This window comes from Lontra canadensis, unplaced genomic scaffold (assembly GCF_010015895.1).
Source record: "Lontra canadensis isolate GAN:19392208 unplaced genomic scaffold, GSC_riverotter_1.0 scaffold19, whole genome shotgun sequence".
Classification (NCBI taxonomy): domain Eukaryota; kingdom Metazoa; phylum Chordata; class Mammalia; order Carnivora; family Mustelidae; genus Lontra; species Lontra canadensis.
Window position 1 is genome coordinate 11,427,359 of NW_022631013.1, and position 22,482 is coordinate 11,449,840.

Consider the following 22,482-nt stretch of genomic DNA (forward strand, 5'->3'; position numbering starts at 1 on the left):
CTCTGTGTGCCTCTCTGCCTGTTTGTGATCTCTGTCTGTCAAATAAATAAGTGAAAATTTTTTTAAAAAATATGCTTACTCTTATCAACTAGAAGTTCCATTTTTAGGAATGCACCCTAAAGAAACAGATATGTGAACAAAAATATGTATACCAGAATGGGTGGTACAGTGTTGTTTGTAACGATATAAAATTGGAAGCCTTCTAAATGTCCAGTGGTAGAGAATTGGCTAGGAAAATTATGGTACAGCTATTTGAAGGAATATGAAAGTATTACAAATGTAAAAAACCTATCAATATGGAAAAACATGCAGAGTATATTGCCAAGACCAAAAAAACCAGGCTAACAAAACGTACAATATGATCCCATTTAGGTATAGCATATATAGGACTGGAAGGATAAGCAATCAAGAGGTAGTTGTGGTTGTTATCTCTGGGTGATGGGATTGAAGTTAATGCACTCCACAAATATTTTTTTAAGCACCTAATCTGTGTCAGGCACTGGATCGCTGAGGTTAAAGGGGTGAATGGGACAAATAAGGTGATTTTTTAAATTCTCTTAATGTTTTTCTCCTTTTTGCAAGTTTTCTGCTGGAGCATGCAAGCATTACATTTTATTTATTTATTTATTATTTTTTAAGATTTTATTTATTTATTTGACAGAGCACAGGTAGGGGGAGCGGCAGGCAGAGGGAGAGGGAAAAGCAAGGGAGCCTGATGCAGGGCTTGATCCCAGGACCCTGGGATCATGACCTAAGCCAAAGGCAGTTGCTTAAATGACTGAGCCACCCAGGTGCCCTGCATGCATTACTTTTTAACCAGAAAAAAAATACTATTAAAGACCAAAATGTTAAGAAACTTTCAGACCCTGCATTCCTCCCACTGTGGAACTCTAGGAATTTGGAAGCCAAGACAAAAACCAGGGTACTGTTAGGGTTTTGAGGTCCCCTCTAGCTCACTGACATTCTAAGAATTCTAAGGAGAAATGCTGGACTTAGATCAGGGAAAAACAACTTGAAGGGTTGGATGGCGGAAAGAGAAAGTTTGGGTCAGACTGTACTTGGACTCAAGGAAACTGATGATACCATGTAGGTGAGGACTAGTTACACACTCTTCAGTGAATGTGGGGCAGTCCACACTAGGAGTTCATGGCAAAATGGGACAGATAATCCCACAGTAATCTATATCACTATGAGTCTCTTCTGCAGCCCTGGGATGAGCAGAAACATGGCCCTAAATTTCTGAAAGCACCGACCCTAATGACCAAAGACTTGGCTATAAACACCACAGAGAGGCCATGCACAGGCAGGTGGTGCCCCAGTCAGTTGGTCCTGAGTACACCATGTCCCAACCTGGGAAAGTTCCCAGAGTAAGACTCTGGGAGCTCGAACCTGTTTTAGAGTTTGGCAGTCTCCCAGCTGCAAAAGCATGATCCAGGGTCAGAGTCTATACTCCCCACCCAGACCAGAGACACAGTCACACACAGAAACAGAGCACTTAAGAAAGAGACAGCAGCATGGAGAATGGCATTTGGAAAATTAAAAGGCTGAAACAGAGAGAGACCTGCACATAGACACAGATCTAGGCTCTGAAACATTGACTAAAAGCAGCTGAGATGACAGGGAGGCAGGTGGACATAGAGTGCTGCAGAGAAGTGTACCAGGAAATCTTGACAGAGACCTAAAAAGGAAAACGATGGAAATATGAAGAACATTTGGAAAGAGGGAAAATGAAGTAAAGCTGGGATGGGTCTTGGAGAAAGATCTCCACACATACAGACTCCAGACCCCAGTAAGCATGGTGCTTCTGTCTACTGTGGCTGCCCATGACCTCTTCCACCTCAACTAGACTTGTCATTACTACATTCTGTCTTGTCCAAGTCCATCCAATTCGTACTAGCATGTACCCTCCATGTGTCAGTGTCTAACCAAGATGCTGACATCACAGCCAACCCAGACAATAAGCTGACCTTCCACATTCACACTGGATCAGATTTCCATGGATGGCTCTTAATTTGGCTCCAGAAATAGCAACCTGGATTGTTAGGCTGCCTCCCTCCTTGGAGGACAGCAATTGTTCAGCTCTGTGCAAGTTTTGGTATACACTGACAGTTAATCTGACAAGGCAGATAATTTAGGGTGCTGTAAAAATGTGACCTCATGCTCTTGGAACAGTTGTGGTTTGGCAAACACAAGTCATCCGACAATGAACTCCCTGAGGGCAGGGAAGCCATCTTAGTTGATTTGGTTTTCCTCAAGTCCTGGCAAGGTGATCTGCCGAGAGAAAAATGCTCCATAATGGTTGGTGAATAAAAGACTTAATCAAATACTGGACCCTGCCCTTATGGAACTCAATGCTATTAGAGCAGATAAAATGTCATAAATCACCATAATATAAGTTGGATGGTGGGCAAGGTTATTAGTAAGGGTAGGCAAAGAACTGTGGTGGTTCAGAGGCACCAGAAATCTCTTCCTATGGAAGAGAGTGGAGGAGGTGGCCTTTGAGCTAAGTCTTGAATCATAGGAGGGACTTAGACAAGAGAGACAATAAAACTATTTTACAGGGTAGCGGGTACAGAAGTACTGATTCATGACAGTGGAAGCTGGCTGGGCCTCTGCTGTGCCAGGCGTTACCTCTTAATTATTATTATTATCATTATTATTTTTAAAGATTTTATTTATTCATTTGACAGAGAGATCACAAGTAGGCAGAGGCAGGTGGAGAGAGGAGGAAGCAGGCTCCCTGCTGAGTAGAGAGCCTGATGCGTGGCTCAATCCCAGGACCCTGAGATCGTGACCTGAGCCAAAGGCAGAGGGTTAACCCACTGAGCCACCCAGGCACCCCTATTTTTTTTTTAAGATTTTATTTATTTATTTGACAGACAGAGATCACAAGCAGGCAGAGAGGCAGGCAGAGAGAGAGAGGAGGAAGCAGGCTCCCTGCCGAGCAGAGAGCCCAGTGTGGGACCTGATCCCAGGACCCTGAGATCATGACCTGAGTGGAAGGCAGAGGCTTTAACCCACTGAACCACTCAGGCGCCCTAGGCATTACCTCTTTAGATAAGAGATCAGTAGAGTCCCCAGAGAAGAGGGAGGTAGAAGGAGCGCCCTGAACCTAGGAACTAGTTCTCAACAGGATTAGAAATATTTCTTTTTTTTTTGTTTGTTTGTTTGTTTGTTTGTTTTTTGTTATTTTTTTAAAGATTTTATCCATTTATTTGACAGAGATCACAAGTAGGCAGAGAGGCAGGCAGAGAGAGAGAGAGAGAGAGGAAGAAGCAGGCTCCCTGACAGGCAGAGAGCCCGACATGGGGCTTGATCCCAGGACCCTGAGATCATGACCTGAGCTGAAAGCAGAGGCTTTAACCCACTGAGCCACCCAGGCACCCCCAGGATTAGAAATATTTCAACATATTTATCTAATGCATTCAATCATACTGGCACATATCTACTGAATTTAGCCCCAGATAAGAACTTCCTGAGATGGCCTTATTCTCTTTTGGTTTGTTGAAGCTGTGGGGACCTTACTAGAATGTGAGCTACAGAACAGTAGAGGTGGTTCTGTAGTTGAGTGCTGCATCCCTAGGGGAGGCTCAGTGTTTCTCAAATGAACAGGCATACTGGGAACCCCAAGTCCATTCTTAGGGTCCTTTCAGTCTTCATCTCCTTGTACCTGCTCTCCCCCTCAAATCCATGCTCCACACCAGTACTCAACACAACCTAATATGAGAATTGGATTCTGTCATTCTCCTGCACAAGATACTTGATGCCTTTCCTTTGCACAAAATACCATTCTCCCCATTGTTTTTAGCAATTGAATTGCTACTTCTCCAAAATCCAGATCAGATTTTGCCTACTTCTGTATTACTTTCTAAGGCAGAATTAATCTCTCTCCACTGAATATTGTGCCCTCACTCACTAGACAGTGAGCTTCTTAGGACAGGGATTGTGTCTTATTCATTTCTGTACATTTAGTCCATAGCCCAGTGCTGGACATTGTAAATGCTAAATAAATTTTGTTAAATATATGAGTGAATGGTATTCCCAGCAGTGAGAACTAGACAGACAAAGGTGGTCAGAGGTCTGGGGGGAAAAATGAATGTTTTAATTTGGCTGGAGTATGAGGGAGAATAGTAGGAGATAAAATGGAAAGGATTCTTGGGTAAGATTTTGAAGGACTTGAAAGTCAACTAGAGGAAGAAGATGGGCAGATGGAAGCCAATGAAGGTTTTTGAGCAGATGTATAATATGATGAAAAATAAATTTATTGTAAAGTCATCACAGTCCCTCTTCTACATATACTCAGTTTTCCATTTAAAGATTTTTTATTTACTTATTTGACAGAGACACACTAAGAGAGGGAACACAAGCAGAGGGAGTGGGAGAGGGAGAAGTGGGCTTCCCACCGAGCAGGGAGCCTGATGGGGGGCTCCATGTGGGGCTCAATCCCAGGATCCTGGGATCATGACCTGAGCAGAAGGCAGACACTTAAGGACTGAGTCACCCAGGCGCCCCACTCAGTTTTTCATTTATACTCAGATTTGCCTCCCACCTACCTATCTGTCCTCCCGCTCCCAGGCTTCCCCAGCAGCTTGTCCTACCCCTTTATCTGCTCCCTGGCTAGGCCAGGGATATATACATGGGCTGCTTCCCCTCTCAGCCAGAGGCTGTGGGGGCCCCAACTCCCTGTCTTTCCCCTTCTCTGCCTGGGCCTGGGAAGCAGGCCAGGGTTAGCTGAGGCTGGCTGGTGAGCAGCTGGGCGGTGCCAGGGGGAGCCTGTGTAGTGCCAGGTGGTGCCTTGGATTCCAGGCTAAGCCTGTGACCCCGATAACCTCCTGCCTGTGCACATACCTGCCCCTCGCACCACCCCCATTCAGGCTTTGGTATCGGGGAGGGGGCACAGGGCCAGGCAGACCCACAGGACTTTGGCTCGATCTCTACAAAAGGGCCCTCTGTGAGTCAGCTTGCTCCCCTCCAGGCTTGCTCCTCCCCCATCCAGCTCCTGTTTCCGATGCACGTACAGCCCGTACACACCGTGTCTGGGACACCCCACAGTCAGCCACATGGCTCCCCTGTGCCCCAGACCCTGGCTCCCTCTGTCGATCCCAGCCCCTTCTTCGGGCCCTGCCCTGCAACTGCTGCTTGCACTGCTGCTCCTGGTGCCTGCCCATCCCCAGAGCCTGTCCCGTATACAGGGGACGCCTGGGTTGGGAGGAGATTCATCTGGGGAAGATGATCAACTGGACGGGGAAAACCTACCCAGTGAAGAGGACCTACCCAGAGAGGACCCACCCGGAGACGAGGACCCACCTGGAGAGCAGGACCCATCTGGAATGAAGACTGAACCAGGAAAAGAGGACTCTCTGAAGTTAGAGGATCTGCCTACTGTTGAGGCACCCAGGGACCCCCAAGGCTCCCAGAATAATGACTACAGGCACAACAAAGGTAAGCGGCCATCAGCCCTCCAAATCTAGACTCCAGGAGGTTTGTCCTTCCCACACTAAACCCCAGCCCAGGCAGGGATTATTCAGAGAAGGAATGGAGTCTGCATTCCTACAGTAGTCTTTCCCATCCCCAGGGGATCTCATGCCACTAGACCCTTCCCCCTTTCAGAGCTAGAAGGGGATGAATGGGGACACAAAAAGCACAGATGGAGCAAGGTGAGCAGGAAGAGATGAGAAAGAAAAAAGGGGAGGTTGGAGAGGAGAAAGATGCAGAATGTGGAAAGAGAGAAGACAGGTGGAGAGAAGTAGGAATATGAGGGAAGAGAAGAGAAAGGATGGCAGGGGTGATTGGGAAGCAGAGGAGGAGCCAGAGGGCTTGTAGAGATCACCTCATCTTCAGTCTACAGATGAAGAAATTGGGAAGAGATGAAGACCTGGGAAAAGGGAATAGCAAGTAGGGGAACCTGGTATTTTGATTCAGAAACCAGGAACCTTGGGAAGGGAGTTGGAGACAAGGAGAAAGAGAAGAGGGTCTATTGATTTGGGCCTGGGGACTGAGGCCCCCCACCTACTTTACAAAGACACGGGTTGCAAACTGGTATCTCGGAGACCAGTAGGATCTTTGGTTTACCAAGCATGGTGTTACATTTGGTTGCAATCTGTTGTGCTTTATATCTGGCCACGTTAGGTATTTTGGTTACCTGCTATGACCCTGTAAGACATCTGAGTTGGAGAACCCCTACTAGTAAGGGGGATCCATCTCTTTCTGGCCACTGGGGAGGGACTGGGCTTGAAGACCGGCTTTTCATTCTTCTCATTGATGCAGGGGATGACCACAGTCATTGGCGCTATGGAGGTGAGACACCTACCCCCTGGACACCCAGCCTGGGCACCCTGCTCTGCTGATCTGACCCCCCAGCCATCCCGAACTCTGATCTTGGGTGTCCCACCCACTGCATCCATGTCTGACAGTCCCCAACGCGCAGCCTGCTCCCTGTTTCTCTCCACATCCCAGATTTCTATTTCCCGCCCCATGCTTTCTCACTCCACCCCCTCCCTCCCTTTTTCTACCCCGCTTTCCTATTTCTGATCTTGTCACCAGACTGCCGGTCCACACTCTTTCACTCCAGGTGACCCGCCCTGGCCCCAGGTGTCCCCAGCCTGCGCAGGCCGCTTCCAATCGCCGGTAGATATCCGCCCAGAGCTTGCAGCATTCTGCCGGGCTCTGCAACCCCCGGAACTCCTGGGCTTTGAGCTCCCGAAACTCCCAGAACTGCGCCTGCGCAACAATGGCCACACGGGTGAGGGAGGGGTCTCGCTGCGGATCCCCGGGGAGGAGGCGGGGAAGGTATCTGCGGTACGGGGACCGGTCCAGAGCCGAGGGCCCGCCAGGAGGGTGCTTGGGAGTTAGGCTGGCCCTTCCGGGTAGGTTGGTCCTCCCGGCTCACCTGCCTCTTCCCTCGCAGTGCAGCTGACTCTGCCTCCGGGGCTGGAGATGGCCCTGGGTCCCGGGCGGGAGTACCGGGCCCTGCAGTTGCATCTGCACTGGGGGGCTGCGGGTCGCCCGGGCTCGGAGCACACGGTTGACGGCCACCGTTTCCCAGCCGAGGTGAGCGCGCAGCGGAGAGGCGAAGGGGGGCGCTGGGCCGGGGGTCTTGCCCACTTCTACCCTGTTTCTCTCCAGATCCATGTGGTTCACCTCAGCACTGCATTTGCCAAAGTTGATGAGGCCTTGGGGCGCCCCGGCGGGCTGGCCGTGTTGGCTGCCTTTCTGCAGGTACCAGCCCTGGACACCCCTATCCCCTGCTTCCCCACGCCCTAGGGCTCACTGTAGCTTGACCCCAGAGATCCCATCCTAGCACACTCACCCTGGCACCTGGCCGTCCTCATTCACTCATTAATTCATTCGACAAGCCCTGTAGGCCAGGCGCTGAGCCACACAAAGGATTCCGAAAACCGTGGCTCCGCCTACAGCCGGTGGGGGAGGCTGATACAAAGGGCACAGACTGAGTAAACGAGGTGGTCAGAGAAAGCTTCACAGAGGAGGGCAAACTTGAAGCCTTCAGTAGTGGAAAAGAAAAGATGTTCCATGCAGAGCCAACAGTGTGTGTGGAGTAAGAATATATCCACTCAGGGAATGGCTGTGGAACGGGGTGGGGGCGGGGGGAACGCCAGGAAGAGTAATTTCTTGAATACTCCTGTAACCTGTAATTTCCAGTTTGTGTAATGCAGTGAAGTCTAGAGAAGTATTTAGTGACATCTTTGGACCTGTATGGATCCAGGCTACATACACAGTGATTAGAAGCGGCCAGTAAAATGGACAGATGGTGAGATACCTTCTAGGCTCTGTCACTGCCTTACTGACTCTTTAACGCCAGCCTCAACAGCACAAAGTTCAGAGAAGTGCCTCTGAGATAGCATGTCCTTGCTCCAAAGGCAAACACATGAATTATTCAGGTGAATGTAGAGGAAATGTGAATGCAAAGGTTATTATGGTTTTCTGTGGGGAGACCATGAGTGTGTATGTGGACGAAGGATCTGTGAGACTGGAAAAGATAGTAGGACCCAGGTCACTGGAGGCTTCCTACCCTAGGAAAGGGACCCACCTTCTCCTCCAACTTACCATTGAAAATCAGTTCACCAAGGAGGTTAAATTCGTTTGCAAATAAAAGTAAATCCACTGAGTAGTAATACACAAGATTTTGTGTTCTCCCAGCATTCTCAGAGTATGGGAAGCCCACTTCACCTTCAGGCCTCCAGCCATGACCTTGGATACCTGTAAAATCCTGTCTTGAACTATCATTTCCCAGGAGGGTCCAGAAGAAAACAGTGCCTATGAGCAGTTGCTGTCACATTTGGAAGAAATTACTGAGGAAGGTCAGTTTGTTGGTTTGGCCACTACCCTCAATGCCCTTGTTCATAAAGAACTGTCCGGGGGCGCCTGGGTGGCTCAGTGCGTTAAAGCCTCTGCCTTCAGCTCGGGTCATGATTTCAGGTTCCTGGGATCGAGCCCTGCACGGGGCTCTCTGCTCAGCAGGGAGCCTGCTTCTCTCTCTCTCTCTCTCTCTCTCTCTCTCTGCCTGCCTCTCTGCCTATTTGTGATCTCTGTCAAATAAATAAATAAAATCTTAAAAAAAAAAAAAAAAAAGAACTGTCCTTGGGGAGCCTCAGGCGTGAGGATGGAGATGGGCTCCCTCCCACAGGCAGGGAACCAATGTGTGAACTGACTGTGAGCTTGACAATAATTACAAAGCTGAGCAGAGGCCCGCAGGCTTTATGGCTAAAAACCAAAATAAACAGACAAAAACCTCACGCCACCCCCCCAAAAACCCAAAACTCCACAAAACCCCAAATCAAAACAAAAACCAAAAGAAGACACAAAACAAGCCCCCCCCCCAACAAAAAGTATTTGGAACTTCAGAGGCTGAGTCCAGAGAGCTAATTTTTTTCTGAAAATTCTCTATTTCTCCTCCATAAGCATCAAATATTTTAAAGTTGTACCTTTGTTGGAAATCTTTGCCTTTTCAGTCACTCTAAGTAATTTTATTTTATTTTTTTAAATATTTTATTTATTTTTAAAATTTTATTATTTTTTAAAGATTTTATTTATTTGACAGAGATCACAAGTAGGCAGAGAGGCAGGCAGAGAGAGAGGAGGAAGCAGGCTCCCTGCTGAGCAGAGAGCCCCATTCGGGGCTCGATTCCAGGACCCTGAGATCATGACCTGGGCTGAAGGCAGAGGCTTAACCCACTGAGCCACGCAGGTGCCCCTCACTCTAAGTAATTTTAAACCTCACTACTGGAACTTACATTTTACCAAACTAGAGGGAACTGTGCTTTTTTGAGTTTTGTGTCTGTTTTTTATGGTTTCAAATGTTTATATTTATTTACAAGTTACTCTGTTCATTTCCGCCCCCCCCTTTTTAAAAAAATTTTATTTATTTGACACAGAGAGAGAGATCACAAGTAGGCAGAGAGGCAGGCAGAGGGGTGGGGTGGGGGGAGGTGGAAACAGGCTCCGGCTGAGCAGAGAGCCTGATGGGGGTGGTTCTGACCCTGAGATCATGACCTGAGCCTAAAGCAGAGGCTTAACTCACTGAGCCACCCAGGCACCCCCTCATTTTTTCCTTTTGATTCATTTTGGGTTTAAATCTGTAGTTCAGCATGTTATCATAGTATGCAGAATAAGAGTGAAGACTCAGGGAGGACCTTGGGAGCACTTTTTTCACTCTGTGAGGCCCCATAGACTTTTTACCTTATTCTGAGTTAGGTCTTGTGCTGAGTTATGGGAAGGAACACACTTAGTGAAGAAGTGGTCTCAGGAAGTTGCATCAGCTTGGCTTCTGGGAGGTGAAACTGTATCCCTATACTCCAGAGCTTTGGAGGGAAGCAGTCCAGGTGGGATTCCGGCACAGGTCCTCTCCACAGACTCAGAGACTTGGGTCCCTGGCCTGGATGTATCTGCGCTGCTGCCCTCTGACCTCAGCCGCTACTTCCGCTATGAGGGGTCTCTAACCACACCCCCCTGCGCCCAGGGGGTCATCTGGACTGTTTTCAACCAGACAGTGAGGCTGAGTGCGAAGCAGGTGGGGCTGGGGCATGCTGGTGACACAGGGGATGTGGGGGAAAGGTGTGTAGGGATGAGATCAAGGTGGATATAGAGATGAAGCAGCTGAATGGGGGACGAGGGGGACAGAGCGGGTGAAGCCCTGAGTGCTGGCGGTGAGGAGGCCTGTGACCATTTCATTTTCTTGTCATGAGCCTACCCCCACCGCTGTCTCCTGACTTCCCTAGCTCCACACCCTCTCTGGCTCCCTGTGGGGACCTGATGACTCTCAGCTACAACTGAACTTCCGAGCAACGCAGCCTCTGAATGGGCGAATAATCGAGGCCTCCTTCCTCACTGAAACAGAGAGCAGCCCCAGGACTGAGCCAGGTGCAGCTTTGTGGTGACCCATAGTGCCCTGCTCCGAGCCTCACCCCCCCACCCCCCATCCCGGGTCCGTCATCCTCCCATGTGTCTTCATTTGTGCCTGTGTCTGTCACTGGCAGTCACAGACCCTGGTTCTAATGTGTCCTTTTCCTCTTCAGTCCACCTGAATTCCTGCCTTGCTGCTGGTGAGTCTGTGCCGCATCTCTGGCCCCTGACCCCTTGGCATCATTCAGCCTCAGGAGCTAGGACCACCCCTACCCCTTCTCCTTTTCTGCAGAACAGACCTCCAACCCCAATTAGACAGAGTGTCAGATCAAGGGAGAGGGGGTTCCACTGTCCCCAGGGCAAAAGTTAATTAGAATGAAGCTACAGAAATCTCCTAGCATCCTCCTTCTCAAAAAACCTCTTTTACTTTGCTTTTAGGTAAGAAAAAGAGGTGCTTATCTTATTCTTTCTTGTGTATCCAACCCCATTCCTTTGTGGGCCTCTTCTGGGTTCTGACACTGAGGGCAGCTGGAGAACCTGGGGGCGGGCAGGGTGGGGGATACACTGAAGCAGGCCGAGGGAATCCTACAGACTCGTCACCCTGAGGCAGCCTCTCCTCTCCCTCCAGGTGACATCCTGGCCCTGGTTTTTGGCCTCCTCTTTGCAGTCACAAGCATCGCCTTCCTTGTGCAAATGAGAAGGCAGCAAAGGTATACCTGCCCACTTCCCTCGATGAGTCCAGAACAGTTTCATGCACATTGGCGTTTTCTGATTGGGCTTTTGTGTTGTGTAGATTCCGAAGTGGGACCAAAGGGAATGTTAGCTACCACCCAGCAGAGGTCACGGAGACTGTTGCCTAGAGGCCTTGGAACTTGGAGAATGTGCAGAGAAGCCAGCCAGAAGAATCTGAGGGGGAGCTGGAGACTTTGTCCTATCCTACCCTTTATACCACTTTCTTTTTAAGGTCCAAATATTTTTAAAAATAAATGTTAATAAAATATATGGAAGGCAGCTCTGTTCCCCAAATCAGGAGGATGGTGTATTTATTTCCTATTGCTGCCTTTAAAAATCACCACAAACTTAATGGTAATGCAAATTTATCCTCTTAAGTTCTGGAGGTCAGAAATCCACAATGACTCTTCCGGGCTAAAATCAAGGTGTCAGTAAGGGCTGGTTCCTTCTGGGCACTTTGAGGGGAGGTTTCCTTTTTCAGGTTCTAGGAGCCAAATATTCCTTGGCTTGTGGCCTCTTCCTCTTATCGCCCTAGCCTCTTGCTTCCATTGTCATATCTCTTAACAACTGCCTTTGACCTTGCCTCCCTCTTATAAGAACCTTTATGATTATATTGGGCCTACTTGGGTAACTTAGGATAATTTCCTAATTTCAAAATCTTTAGCTTAATCATGAAGTTCCTTTTCCCACATAAGGTAACCTTTCACGGGATCAGGGTGTGGACAGTTTGGTGAGGGGGCATTACTGCCTAGCACAGATGTTTTCGGGAAGGGTGTAGAAATGACTGAGATAGTTAGAATGGCCTTGGGCACACACACAGCAGTATATGTGTCTGGGGGTAGGGCAGGCTTAGCCTCTAGGCTTAAAATCATAGTGAGGCTTTTAGGCTTTGACCCTGCTGGAGTAAAATCTGTGTAGCTTTGCAGTTTTTCCTTCAGACTGGCCGCTGCTGGAATGGCACGGGGCCGCTGACTGCAGCTCCTTTGCGGTGTGGGTATAAGGGTTTGGATGTTCCCCCAGCCCAGAGGGGCCTCTCTGCTTCACTCAGTCTGTTCACAACCCTCCTCAGGGAACCCACTGCCCCCACCCCTTGGCTCCCTTGGTAAAGGAAGTCCTACTGTGGAGTATGGTCACTCGGGCCCTTCCACTCCACTGCTGCCCCGGGGCATCCTCTCAGCCTTTCTACTTTGGAAAACTACCACCACCATTGCTAACATCAAAGAAAGGTTGAAAGGGCCCCGTGATGCAGGTAACATCCATTTTATTGTGTTGGGGCGGCAACGGCAGCCCAGCTGGGGGCAGAGCAACCCTCACAGGTTGTTGAGTTCCAGCAGGGTCTGGTCCAGAGTCTGGTGTATCTCCACGTTCTCCTCCTTGGCACTGGCCAAGGTCTCTGTGAGGGGAAGCAGCATGTGAGGAGGGGCAGGGAGACATGAGGGGAGATGGGGGATGAGGCAGACTTGGAATGGGATGAAGGCACAGGAAGACATAAGCACGAAGAACTCTTAAGATCCCGTGCCAGGGGCAAATAGACGGATTGACCAAGAGAGAGACAGATGCCTCACTCAAGGCTTCGGGGTCGTCGGAGTGGGATGGGGAGCCTGATTCATAAACTACTTTACCTCCTTCTCTAGAGGGTTTATGAGAGTTGGAATCAGAAGGGAAGACAAAGACTGAGCCAGAAAGGGGAAGGCCAGACAGACAGGCTTGAGGCAGAAACCAGACCTGCAGTGAAAGCCCCATGTTGGGATGCAGGGTTTTCCCAAATGTCACCCCAGACCTTCACCACCTTCTGGCCCTTCCTTGGCACCTCCCCACCCATCTCCTCTCCAGTCCTTCCTTCATCCTGGAACCACAGTGGCGTGCTCTGAGGTCAGTGACAGGGCTAGGTCAGCATAAGAGCATGTCTCTCAGAGGCAGCAGAGGGCTCGCAGCGACTGACGGGGTGATTTGTGCCAACGTGCAGCAGTGAGACAGTGACAGAGCGAGAGTGCCACGTGAAGGGGGTTTTGTGGGCCACAGTGTTCTGTGGGTGAGCTCAGTGTGGGGGTGGGGCTCGCAAGATTGGGGGTGTCTATAAAAGCCAGGGTCTCTAAGGGGGTGAGGAAGTGATCTCTGGAGGGCAGGAAAACAGCATGGAGACCAAGTTGAGTTTATTAAGCAGCAGAAAGAGGTAGAGGCTGGAGGGTGGAGTGGGTGGATAGAAGGACAAAGCAAGTGCCAAGGTGGGTGGCAGGTGTGGTGGGGGCTCTTTGAGGCGGCGCCCAGCCTGGCTGTGTGATGCTGACCATTTTGCTCCTCCTGCCTGCCCCCTCCCCACTGAGAACGGAAAGAGGAGAGAGAAGGGACTGAAGGAGCCACACTGGCGTGGGGCTCAGAGGGAGGTGATGTCGTTGAGTGCGTTGTCCAGTTCCTCGCTGATGGCCTTGTACTTCATCTTCTGTGCATAGACTTCGTCTGGGGGTGGGGGTGGGGGTCCAGGGGAAGGGAGCCAGATGGGAGTGTGGGGAGAGGGAATGAAGGGAAAGAGGAAAGGAAGGAGAGAGGGTAATGGAAAGAGAGAACAAGAGTCAGAGAGAGGTTGACAAGGATGAGTAGGAGAAATAGGCCAGAGAACAGGCTGGACAGCCCTGAGGGCTCCCTCTTCCCCTCTCTGTACCCCTGTCTCTTTTTTCTCTGGAGCCTAAATCAGTCCTTCTCCTTGGCGCTCCTACCTCCCTCAGGGACATGGGGGCACAGTGCTTTGAACGAGTAGGAGTGCTTGCTTCAAGGGGAGGGTGCTAGGGCCAGAAAGGACAAAGGTCCTAAAGTTGGAGATAAAATTGAGGCTTGCCGAGAAGGCTAGAAGCACGAGAAGTGGGAATTACAAAAGTGAAAGGGTTATCGTAGAAAAAAAAGAAAATACAGTTTAGGTACAACATTCTTGCTACTACTGAGAAATAGCCACAGATTAGCAAATACCTGGATGTTCATTTTCATCAAATCTAGCTTAAAATAGTATTTTCCATTAATGTCATGAAAAGTTAAGATATTAAACCAAAGCTCTCTATTTTTAATAAAGAGATCTTTGTGATATAGTGCTATTGTGTTGCACTTGGGGACAAATTGTCTAGGTCAGTGTTACTCAAAGTGTGGTCTGAGGACCAGCAGCATTGCCCCTACCAGGGCTCACGTTCGAGAAGCACTGGAGTGGGCACACCGCACCCAGGTGCAGCTACTTGAATGGTGGGCACAGCCCTGGACGCTGGTGGAGTCCTAGGTGGTCCAACACCAATTTATCTGGGACATGTAATAAGGGACAGACCGACTTAAAAAGGTTTGGGAATTAGGGGAATATCCCTTTACCTTCCAGGTCATCGATGGTCTTCTCCAATTTTGCCACAGACCTCTCGGCAAACTCTGCTCGGGTCTCAGCCTGGGAGTAAAGGTAAGAAGGGGGAATGACAAAAATTAGACCCTCCCAGGTACTTTCACTTAAGTCAACCTCCTCTTCCATCCCTATTCCCAAAGTCCCTGCCACAGGCAGAGTCTGACGGGGATGGGGGCTCGAGGGAAGAACAGGGATGGGTAGGATTCTTACCTCTTTTAGCTTCTCCTCCAGCAGTTTGATTTCCTCTTCATATTTATCTTCTTTGGTGGAATACTTTTAGGGACATACACATGCCATCAGGAGGTCGCCTCCACAAATCCTTCACTCCACTGAGCCCACAGGCTACTCCTGATCTTGTCTCCAGGGAACAGCCAGCCCCTCCCTGCCTGAGCGTACCGCCTCCCTCCCCTGCAGGACCCCATCCTCACTGCCCGTCTACCCCCTTCTACCTTGTCCGCTTGGGCTTCCAGGGATTTCAAGTTGTTGGTAACAATTTTCAGCTCCTCCTCTAGGTCCCCACATTTACTGCAGGGGGTGTGTGGTGGGGGGGGGTGTGAGGGCACAGTGTGGGAGACAGTGGAGACCGCACAGTGAGGAAGGGGTGGAAGAGAGAAAAGAAGAGCAAAGTTGTGAGAGTGACAGCAGGCAGAGTTTGGAAGCCCCAGGCCCTTCCCAACCCCCAGCAGGTGAGAGAGCAGCCTGAGACTTGGGGGGAAGGTGAGCTGAGAGAAGGCACCACTGCCCAGAAAGGTCCAGAGAGGTCACTACCTCCTCTTCTGAGGCCATCAGGGACTTGAGGGCCTGGTCCATGGTTCGGAGTTCCTCCTCCAGCTGCCTGGCGCGGCTGGGGGCAGCAGTTCGGGGTCAGAGGACAGGACCTGTCCCTATGGCCCCAAGCCTGGGAAACTGCCTCCCACGGTCCAGAGTACCCCAGAGCCATGGACCAGGCCAAGTTTCACTTGCTGCCCCAGGGTCTCCTTACCTCTCAGCCACCTCTGCTCTCTCTTCTGAGCGCTCCAGCTCTCCTTCCAGGATCACCAGCTTCCTGGCCACCTGGGGGGAGAGGGACAGAAGGCGCAAACCTCTGGTGAGTGGCTGGGAGCATCTGTGGTTTGGGAGGGAGAAAGAAGTGGGGCAGGGCTGTCACCTCCTCATATTTGCGGTCGGAATCCTCAGCGATGTGCTTGGCCTCCTTCAGCTGCATCTCCTGTAGCTCCATCTTCTCCTCATCCTTCATGGCTCGGTTTTCGATGACCTTCATTCCTCTGAGACGCAGGGTGCGGGATAGAAGTTGGGTCAGGACCAGCAGAGACAGGCTGCCAGCCCCTGCCTGGCCCGCCCTCTGGGAGGCCCCCTGCCCACCTCTCGCTCTCGTCAGCTGCCTTCTCAGCCTCCTCCAGCTTCTGCAGGGCTGTGGCCAGGCGCTCCTGCGCCCGGTCCAGCTCCTCCTCTACCAGCTGAATGCGGCGGTTCAGGGAGGCCACATCTGCCTCGGCCTGTGGGTCAAAGGCCAGAGGTCAGGGGGCTTTTTTTTGCCTTGGATGAGGATCAGAGAGGTTCCAGAGGATGGTAAGATTCTTGTCAGAAAGAATCTGTTTCCTGGCTTCCAGACTTTCAGTCTTATTCTCCCCCCCGGCCCCCCCAACCAACCATCTTCTATCCAGATTCTCTACTCCAGCCCAAAACATGCATTCCTTAACAAGCTCCACTTCTCTGCTTCAGGGACTCTTTTAGCGCTGTGCATAGTTTCCTGATGGTTATCTGCAGGCCTTTCTGTACCCACTGAAAGCGCTCCATGCTCAGACCAGGTCTGAGTCCTTCTGACTCTTCCACAACAAAGCCTGGCCCGAGGGGGTGGGGAAAATCGAGCCAACCAGACAGTGCCGTTGCTAAAAACAGCCAATCACAAGAGTCAAGCTCAGTGACGTCACGAGCTGACAGTCAGACTCCCAGTGAGGGGCTTGGAGCCTAGCCCCGCCGACGGGAGACATCCGTCTCCCGTGGCTGTAACAAGGGGCTTCTGGACAGTGCCCCGCCCCGCCAGGGGCACCTGGAGGCGGTGCTAGGGCAGTGTGAGTGACACATGTGCAGCCCCAGATCTGCCGTAGAAGTAGAACCACGGAGGTTTTGGGAATGGTCCACGGAAAATGATGATACCTTATGAAAATAAGAAGGCAGAGCAAGAAGGGCCCCCAATAAAGGAAAATGAGAGAAGCACTGTAGTTTGGTGTTAAGAGCATGGGCTCTGAGTCAGCTACAGCTCACCCACTCTACACTTGTGTGACCTTGGGCAACTTATTTAGTCCCTCCAGGCCTCAGATTCCTCCTTTTTAAATTTTAAATCTGAGTTGACACAAGCAGTTCCTCTTCTATAGGTGGTTCTGAGGTAATACAGGTCTTCTAATAATCAACAAGACCAAGTGGAAGGGCTTGTAAAACCAAACAGGCTTTCTAGCTCCATGCTAGGTTCACTGAAATGAGATTTCCAGGGCAGAAACTTGGAAATCTTCCCCCCCCCCCTTTTTTTTTTTTTTTTTAAGCTTCCAAGTGATTTTGATGATAAGCCAAGTTTGGGAAATTGTAAAACAGTATGTGGCAAGCACTTGGGCACACTGTCCGCAGAGTCTGCACTCCATAAATGTTAGGTTATCCCTGTCTCTCCCTCAGAGACAAAGACCTTGAGATTTAAGATTGGAAAGGAGAAAGGGCCAGTGTAGGGGAAGAAGTGAAAGAGGGAAAGGATGGGTGGCAGCCCTGGGGGCAGAGCAGGTAGAAAGCAGGTCCTGGGTGGTATTGAACAGCAGGGAAACTCAGCACCATATAAAGTCGTGGCTTGTCCTCCAGGTGCTTGAGGCCACCTAGAGTGACAAAGCTCATCATAGGCAGAGGACCAGATGACTCAGTGTGGAAGGATTCTGGGGACAGCAGTGGGGATTGGGAAGAACGACTCTGGGGGACCTTAGGGGTCTACTCTAGAGAAAGATAAAAGGAAAACTCTCTTTGTGATAGTGGGATGACAAATGACTGAAAAGTCTGGGAAGTCCTGGGGTCCTCATCACAGGACTGATAATTGCCATTTTCTACTTCTCAAGCTCTTCCCAGTTATAGATGCTGCTCTCCAACCACAGGACAGGCACTACTGTCCCCACTGGATAAATGTGAAGAGAGAAGGGAGAAACTGAGGCATTGTGTAAGTGAAGTGCTGTGTTCAAGGTCATACAATAAGTCCAGGCAGTGTTTGCTACTGACTCCTGGCACTGCTGCCCTGCATCCCCAGCTCTGTCCCTGTCCTCCCCTCCTCCCCTCCTCCACTCTAGCCCCCACCCAGCTCCTTAGGTTTCCAGTCCTGCCTCCAGCTGCACTGGGCCTTAGTTATTTATAGAGCGTCAAACACACAGGGCTGCCTTTGCTAGCAGCTGCAGGTCAGTTCCCTCCCAAGTGCCAGGGCTGGTGGAGAACCAAAACCAAGCCTGGAGGTCAGAGAAACCAACCTTGGCAGGGAGGTGTTGGGAAACATGGATAATGGTCAACATAAACAGTAATGTCACCTCAGATCTCAGATGTTCAGACCTACTTTTGCCAATCCTACCATACCTCCAATCATAGACTCATTTTAATCCTGGATGGAAGGCAAGTGGGGAAACTGAGGCAGAGAATGGTACAAGTATCATAACCAAAGTCATTTGGATGGTCATTTGGCCATTCTTCAACCTCAAGGTGGGGGCTGGGAATGGCAGAAGGTAGAGAAATGTGGTTAGGGGGATGTGGGGTGGACAGAGAAATATCAGAGTGAACAAGACTTGGTAAGGTGGCTGCCTTGGCATTTGTGGCCCTGTCCTTCCGTCCTGTGGCCTGGCATGGTCTCAAGGCTAACAGCTTAATGAGGGTAAATGAGGGGCCATTAGAACCTGAGCTGGGCCCCAGTGCACAGCAGGGCTGCTGGAGCCAGAGGTCAAGGCCAGGGAATTTCTAATGGCCCCCCAGGGGTGTAACTCAAGTCAGGCCCCATCTCTGGATTCCTCTCCCTCCTCCTACTCAGTAGTACCTACACCCACACCCCACACCCTGCAAATGGAGCTACAGCCTCTTCTCCACTTTCAGCTAGAGGATTAATTGAGGTAGATGGTAAATTCTTGTACCACCCCCACCCCCCACAATGACTAACTGCTTGATCACTGTGCGTTCTAAGAGCTGGAACCAAATGGACTTACAAGGCTGCGTCTTCTGGGGGAAATGGTGTATGGTTTTGATTTACCCACTGCCTTAGATTAATTGTGCAACCTTGCCTTAGCCTGGGTTTCTGAGAGGAAACTATTTCTGTCCTGGTGCTGGGGATGTCCAGGTCCCCTTCTCCCTTCATTCCTGTATCTGGGACCCCTCCCAGTGCACTCTCCCACCATACCCCAGGTCCACACTCACATCGGTAGCCTTCTTCTCAGCCTGTTCCAGTTTCTCCTGGGCGTCCTTCACTGACTCAGAATACTTTTCCACCTCATCCTCTGTCCCCTTCAGCTTCTTCTGGAGGGCCTGCTGCTCCTCCTCCAGCTGGGAGGGAGAGGCCTTGGTTAGTTAGGTGGCGGGGGGCTCAGGAAGGAGGCCCGGCTGTGGGTGAGGGGGCTACTAAAAGGTACTTAGAGGCTGTCAGGTAGGAAGCAGGAGAGCAGAGGAAGGACAGTGCAGCCAGGGGTGTTGAGAGGGACCTGGTGGGGCTAGAGATAAAGCTTCCAGCCCCAAGAAGCTGGGCCCATCATTGCTCTGCAGGGGCAGGTGTGGAAACTGGGAGACTGCAGCTGCCCAGGTATGGTGGGTGAGATTAAGTGTGGCTTTGGCTGGGTCCCTGATGGTACTGTGAAAGTCCAGCCCTCACACTGGACGGGAAAGCCTGCAATCGCAGGCCTCAGGCTAGGGGGCACAGGGCAGGGCCTACCCCTCCCTCGTTAGGGAGGAGGGCGCTGCACTGGGTTCGGGGGCCCCCACCTGCTTGCAGCGGTCCTCAGCCTGCTTCTTGTCGGCCTCGGCCTGCTCGGCACGGTCGATGGCATTCTCCTTGTCCAGCTTTAGCATCTGCATCTTCTTCTTGATCGCGTCCATGGCTGCGGTGGGGGGCGGGCCGGCCGGCGGGCAGTGTGGACTGGACGAACTGGGCTGGCTGCGCGGACTGGGCGCACGGGTGGAAGGCGAGGAGGACCAAGCGGGACTGGGATGTCCCAGCCGCGCGGGCGCCTAAAAGGCTGGGAGGGGCCGGGCGGAGCCGAAGGCCGGGACCCTCCCCCACCGCGGCCCAAACCTTGTAGGGGCAGAAGCTCAGCGGGGTGGGGGAACGCGGCCGCCCCCTGCTCCCACCCCCTCGGGACCGCCCCCCTCGAGGCTCCTCCCCTCCCCCTATCCCCCAGCCGTCGGAAGGTAAAGTAGCTGGTACAGTCTGCTGGAAAAACTCTGGCCTTGCGGAGGGGAGGGGACCCTAGGGCTGGGGGCTCTAAAGTTCCTCTGAGTGACAGCCGGGCCCAGTAACAGCTGCGGTTGGGGCCCCTGGGGCTATTTCGGGGCGTGAGCTCACGGCAGCTGCGCGGGCGCAGGGACCCGCGTGCCCCCCTCAGCTGCAGCAGTCGCTGCCCTTAATTTAGAAGTTTCCTGTAAATCCCCCTGGATTAAATGTCTCTTGGGAGGCGGGGCTCCTCCGTGGTTCGAGTACCTCAGTTTACCCCGAGTCCCAGACTCTGGGTCAGCGTTACCGACGTGGTAGTGACAGCGGTGAGTCTCACCAGGGACTTGGGGAAACTGAGGCAGGAAGGGAGCCCAGGGTCCCGAGCCAGTAAGGAACGAGGCCGGGCCTGCTGCCCCCGAGGGCGGGCCTGACCTCTCTTCCCCTAGCTTCCCCTTCCAGCCCCTGCCCCTGAGGCAGCGCCCCTCCTACGGTGGCTGGGCGGCTAGGTACCCAGCTCCGCGCCCCGCCGGCCCTGCCCCCCACGTGTCCCGCATATTTTCCGCGTGGCTCCTGCCCGGCCCGACCCGGAGCGCTCCCCGCCCCCACCCCCGGGACGCGGCCCTCCCGTCCCCTCCCCCTCCCCCTGCCAGCTTTCCAATCGCCGCCGCTGGCCCCGCGCGCCCTGCCTCCCTTCCTTCTCCTTGCGGACTCCCTTCGTCTCTTGCTGGCCAACTTTACGCCAAAATTTCTTTTCTGCCCTTTTTTGGGCTGTTTCCCCGTGGGGAGGCGGGGCCGGGCTGAGGCGGGGAAGGCGGGGGAAGAGTTCCTGAGCTCCCGGCATCGGGAGTCGGGGGCGGGATGCCTCCTCTCCCTGAGGCCGCCGCCGCGGGAGCCGCTCCCGAGTCGGGAAGCGTGAGGCCCGGGGTCCGGGGCTGTTTGTTTTCGTGCTTCCTCGGGCGGGGTGGCGGGGTGGAGAGGAAATGGAGAGCCGCTTCGGAGGAGGGGGAAGGGGAGTCCCGGCGGAGGAAACTAGGAGGGAGCGGTTCTCCTTGCTCCCCTGAGGCTGAGCGTTGGTGGGGGCGGGGGGCGGCCTGGCTTTTGCTGGTGGGGGCGGGAGCCGTGGGAACCGAGGGCCCCGGGCCCGGGCCGCTGGGGACGGGGTGCGGAAATGTATTTAGATCTGCTCAGCTGCCGATTTGCTACGCGTGGAACAAACCTGACCTCACAGCGTTCATTGGGACCATCTCCCTGTTTTCCCCAAACTCGTGGAAGACACCTCCACCCTCCCCAGTAGCCAGTGCTAAACCCCTGGGGGTTACCAAGCGCTCCCCTGTCCCTCACTTTCCACAGCCACTTAATCCTGTGGATTCTACTTCCTACACATGATGTCTCTGGGGTTGTCTTGGGCAGCTCCTTAAAGTACCCCCAGCCTGTGTCTGCTGTGGTCTTCCTCCTGGGTCCCCAATTCACATGTTCTTTCAACAGAACCTTGACATTGTTACCAAAAATCTTTTAAAAAAGTTACTGCCAATAAGATACTAGAATACTCCCAAACCCCTCCCTCCTGCCTCTCTCTTTTAAGGATAAAAATCCACATTTCTTAATATGGTATATGAAGTCCTGCGTTTTGGCCCCTGCCTACCTCCCTGCCTCATTTCCTTTCATTCCCATCCTCACCCCCAATACACAGACTTGTACTTCATGCTGTATTCGGACTGAACCACATGCAGGACCTGGAAATAACCATACTTCTCTTAAAGCTTCCACTTTTTATGCATTCTGTTCCCTCTGTCTAGAATGCTCTTCTGTTGGCTGATTCTGATGGCCTTAAAAACTCAGATCAAATGATGGCTTTTCTGGGAAGCCTTCCTTGGTCACTGCACCTCTCATTCCCTTCACCTAATAGATTGGTTTTCTTGGTGTAGGCTCCTGTAATTCTCATAGTTCCTGTTACAGTTGTTCTTGTACCTACCTATGTGTCTTCTTCAATGGCCTGTGAATCCTCTAGGAACAGGAACTTTTTCAACTCTGAATCCCCAGTGTGTAATACAGCATCAGGCATAAGAGTTCTGGGTAAATTTTTTTATGCGCACAAAAATATTAATACTGTCTGGATCTAAAGGAACTTATGATCTAGTGCAGCAGTTGTCAGACTTTTTTTTCCCCCTAAACTTTTTGGTTTTAGAACCTCTTATATTCTTAAAAATTAAGAATAGGGTTTGAAGATCCAAAAACCTTTTGTTGAAGTGGATTATATCTATCAATACTTAACATATTAAAATGGAACCTGAGGGGCACCTGGGTGGCTCAGGTGGTTAAGCAACTGCCTTCAGCATCAGGTCATGATCCCAGGATCCTGAGATTGAGTCCGACATTGGGCTCTCTGCTCAGCAAGGAGCCTGTTTTTCCCTCTGCCTCTGCTGCTCCCTCTGCTTGTATTCTCTTTCTCTCTGTCACATAAATAAATAAAACCTTTAAAAATGAAAAAAAAAAAGGGAAACAGAAAAAAATTTAAATTTTTACAAATTTGTTAAAAACAACGGAAACCCATTATACATTAACCCTGTTAACATAAATGTTTTTGTATTGATGTATA

At 51.4% G+C, this 22,482-nt stretch overlaps 2 protein-coding genes across 5 annotated transcripts; one reads left to right on the top strand and one right to left on the bottom strand.

Annotated features, from left to right (window-relative positions):
- Positions 1–4,454: 4,454 nt before the first annotated feature.
- On the top strand, positions 4,455–11,389 carry CA9 (carbonic anhydrase 9). Its single transcript, XM_032860512.1, has 11 exons — positions 4,455–5,442; positions 6,268–6,297; positions 6,572–6,742; positions 6,908–7,050; positions 7,126–7,218; positions 8,252–8,318; positions 9,870–10,027; positions 10,236–10,377; positions 10,533–10,559; positions 10,988–11,069; positions 11,153–11,389. The coding sequence occupies exons 1-11, from the start codon at positions 5,061–5,063 to the stop codon at positions 11,217–11,219; spliced, it is 1,362 nt and encodes a 453-aa protein (XP_032716403.1). The 5' UTR covers positions 4,455–5,060; the 3' UTR covers positions 11,220–11,389.
- A 946-nt stretch (positions 11,390–12,335) lies between these two features.
- TPM2 (tropomyosin 2) lies at positions 12,336–19,719 on the bottom strand. Of its 4 annotated transcripts, none has more exons than XM_032860516.1 (9): positions 19,439–19,719; positions 18,881–19,006; positions 15,824–15,957; positions 15,609–15,726; positions 15,444–15,514; positions 15,230–15,305; positions 14,672–14,734; positions 14,437–14,506; positions 12,336–12,484 (listed from the first exon to the last, which is right to left on the bottom strand). In XM_032860516.1, exons 1-9 carry the CDS (start codon positions 19,550–19,552, stop codon positions 12,402–12,404), a joined length of 855 nt encoding a protein of 284 aa, XP_032716407.1. In that variant the 5' UTR covers positions 19,553–19,719; the 3' UTR covers positions 12,336–12,401. The 4 variants fall into 4 exon arrangements, with proteins under 4 accessions (XP_032716407.1, XP_032716405.1, XP_032716406.1 ...); XM_032860514.1 differs by lacking the exon at positions 15,230–15,305 and adding an exon at positions 14,911–14,986 and having other exon boundaries at positions 19,439–19,715; XM_032860515.1 differs by lacking the exon at positions 12,336–12,484 and adding an exon at positions 13,228–13,548 and having other exon boundaries at positions 19,439–19,714.
- Between the last annotated feature and the right edge of the window lie 2,763 nt (positions 19,720–22,482).